Source organism: Gekko japonicus, unplaced genomic scaffold, assembly GCF_001447785.1.
Source record: "Gekko japonicus isolate JY-2015 unplaced genomic scaffold, Gekko_japonicus_V1.1 scaffold1548, whole genome shotgun sequence".
NCBI lineage: Eukaryota > Metazoa > Chordata > Lepidosauria > Squamata > Gekkonidae > Gekko > Gekko japonicus.
In genome coordinates, this window is record NW_015170328.1 from 142,659 (window position 1) to 146,155 (window position 3,497).

General features: G+C 50.2%; 1 protein-coding gene across 1 annotated transcript in view; it reads left to right on the top strand.

Annotated features, from left to right (window-relative positions):
• Positions 1-3,497, top strand: part of OTUD5 (OTU deubiquitinase 5) — an 83,285-nt gene that overhangs the window by 4,685 nt on the left and 75,103 nt on the right. The window contains exon 3 of the mRNA XM_015418112.1: positions 1-173. Coding sequence (XP_015273598.1) covers positions 1-173 — 173 coding nt within the window. The remainder of the gene's footprint in view (positions 174-3,497) is intronic.

Here is a 3,497-nt window from a genome sequence, read left to right on the forward strand (position 1 = left end):
GGGGCGGCCCCGGCGGTGGCGGCGGGCTGGGCCTCGGCGGGGCGGCCGGGCCCGGCGGAGGGGGAGGCAACAGCCCCGAGCAAGACGAGGCCGGCGCCGGCTACAACAGCGAGGACGAGTACGAGACGGCGGCCGCCCGCATCGAGAGCATGGACCCCGCCACGGTGGAGCAGGTAGCTCGCTGCGGGGGGGCGGTCGGGGCTGCGGGGCGGACATCTCTCTGCGCCGCCGGGTCGGGGGACGCGGCGGGGCTCCTTCCGTGCTCGGCGGCGCCCTTTCACACGTGGTGCCGAAGGGAACCCGGGTTTGCCCTCGAGTCCCTTCGGTCAGGAGCTGCCGCCAATCCCTGGATGCGTTTGCTGGCCTTGGGGGCACGCAGTGTTCGCTCTCGGATTTCCAACTAGCCTGCGGGTGTGCTCTCTCAGTCCCACCTGTGAACAGGTCGAGATGGGTAGCCCTGTTGATTTGTAGCAGTAGAAAAGGGCATGAGTCCAGGAGCACCTTAAAGACTGTCATAATTTGTGGCGGGATACCAGCTTGCATGAGTCACTGCGCACTTCTTCAGATACAGCTAGGATGGGAGTCCATCTGTCCTTATATCACAAGGTGGATGGCTTTCCATTCAGTACGGTTAAATCATATGCCTTCCGTGGAGGTAGACCAAGCTGGGTAGCTGTGTTAGTCTGTCTGTAGCAGTAGAAAAGAGCAACAGTCCAGTAGCACTTGAAAGTCTACCAAAAGATGTGGCAGGGGATGAGCTTTTGTGAGTCACTGCTTGCTTCTTCAGATACAACTAGAATGAGAGTCCATCTGTCCTGTTTATTGGAAAGTGGAGTGATTCCAGATGCCGAATGCTATTGCCATTCACCTGCTATTGTCATTTGGCATCTGAAATCACTGCACTTTCTGATAAATAGGACAGATGGACTCCCATTCTAGCTGTATCTCAAGCAGTGAGCAGTGACTCACGAAAGCTCCTCTCCTGCCACGTATTTTGGTAGTCTTTAAGGCGCTACTGGACGCTTGCTCTTTTCTACTGCTACCTGTGAACAGGTGAGGTGGGAGTTGGCCTCTAGGGATGTCGTTCCCAAGTTCAGGGAACTGGCAGTGCATTCAAAGGTGGTCTTTTTGAGAGCGCTTGGCTTGGCTTCAGGAAGCTTGTTGGTCACAAATAGCCACCAAGCGGTGACCTGGGAGGAGGTCAGAACGGCTTGTGTCTTCTGGGGTGCCCTGGAAAAGGAAATGCATTTATGTTTACTTGTTAAATGATGAGGCTCCTCCCAAAGGAAAGTAGAATCCCACCTTAGATGCTTGGCGGTGACAGAGATTGCTGGTGAAAGGGGGTATCTTTGTGGGAAGGGTTTTTCTTCTTGATTGAAGAAGGGAAGGCCTTGGCTGGTGATTGCCAGGAGGTGTTCTAATGTTGGGGCGGGGGGCAGTACCACAACAACCTGGAAAAATGGAATACAGGAAATGGGTGTGAACCACCTTGGTGGTGGAGGACGGCATCAGTGGTCTTAACTTTGCAGAAATTTCTCATTCCTGGTAGAATATATGGACAGACAAGACTGAGGTTCTCTGGGGAAGGACAGAGTCTTTAAATGCAAGGCCGTGATGGGAACCCTCGTCTTTGGGGGTAGTAAAGAGCAATTCATATGGAACAAGCGTGAAGCCAAGATGTGTCATGGGTTGCAAGGTGGAGAGAGAGAATATTCTGGATAATATGTCTTGCAGTGAGAGAGTGACATGAAGACACTGTCCGTTTTGTCTTGTGCTAAGGACATCCTGAGGTCACCTGTGGGGATGAAAAAGGGTGGTCACCTCAGTGTGAACAGGAAGAATCCATCCCCCCATAACTTCCGTTCCACTTTTTGGTAGTGAAAATACAGCTGCTGTGTTCAGGAGGTAGGGCCATTCTGTAATTTAAGGTGAATTTACAGTAGTTGCTGTAGATTTTCCGGGATGTGTCTTGCCAAGACCACGGCCACACATCTCGGAAAATCTGCAGCAACTAATGAACTCCGGCCGTGAAAGCCTTCGACAACATATTGAATTTACAGTGTTGACAAAATGGGTGTTAATTCGTTAGTGAGAGGATAGCAAGGTGGAGTAGATGCGGATAGCGACCATTTTTGAAGTTTGAAGATTATCACATGAAGCTACCTTACACTGAATCAGACCCTTGGTTCATCAAAGTCAGTATCACCTACTCAGACTGGCAGTGGCTCTCCAAGGTCTCAGGCTGAGGCCTTTCACATCAACTATTCCCTGGTCCTTTTTACTGGAGATGCCAGGGATTGAACCTGTGACCTTCTGTATGCCAAGCAGAGGCTCTATCACTGAGCCACAGCCCCTCCTTAAGAAATCGAACAGGGACAGTATTGTCCTCTTCCTTAAGTGGGGCTCTTCCCTTCTGAAGAGCTGTAGTGTTGCTCTGGAGTGGGTGGGGAGGGGTCTGCCCTTTGTGAATTGGAGAGAAGGGAGCAAGCTTGCATGTTGGACCAATACATGTTAATACGAAACTGATACATCGATTCAGATGGCTTATTTGCTTAGCCCAGTCATGCAGCCTGAGTTGCTTTCCCTGGAGATGCTGGAGAATGAACCAAGGGCTTCATGCCTGCAAAGAACGTGCACCTCCACTGGGCTATGGGACCATTACCAGCTCGAAAGCTACTTGGGATAGTCCACCTGGGAAGATTCCACAGGCCATCTCTGTAGTGTTTCTAGTTGGGGCACGTTATTACGTATGGCTCAGACTGCTCCCATCCCGTAGAGCAGGGGTGTCGAACTCATTTGTTATTAGGGCCAGATAAATAAGACCTTGTTGGGCCGGGCCATGTGTGTCATAAAATGTAATGCCAGGTAGCGGAGATATAAACTTTATAAAGGACACAAACACAAAGGTATTTTTTTAACTTAAAATAAAACAGGCTTAAAACATTAGCTCTACGCTGCAAATCTACTTTCGATTTACTGACATTCACCACAGAAATCTCATGCTCAGAGTTCTGAGTCCAGGACCCAGGTGAAATCATGAAATGGCTGAGTGATTAAGAGAGTCTGGCGAAGCAAGCTATGGTGTGGCAGCAGCAGCAGAACTGGAAGCAGGAGATGGCCAGTTCCACTGCGGGCCTGATGGAAGCCCTATGGGGGCCTGATCCGGGCCGCATGTTTGACACCCCTGCTGTAGAGCATCCTTATTTATTCATAGGTCCTGGCTAGTCCCATCCCATTGAACTGCTGAGAAAACGGGCTTTTAATATTTTGGAATGCATTTCGAAGACAGAAACAAATCTTTCTGTATATTAGCCAGCTGCCACCCGACTTTCAAAGAGGAGGAAAGAAATGCGACATTTTTACATGAATCACAGGGAAATCTCCCTTAGTCCTGCTAAACTGAAATGCTTTTAGAAGCTGGTTACATGTTTACTGCCGTTGCTGGCTCAGAAGCTGTGCTTTTCAAACTCTCTGCCTTCTAGACACACTTTTCTCTT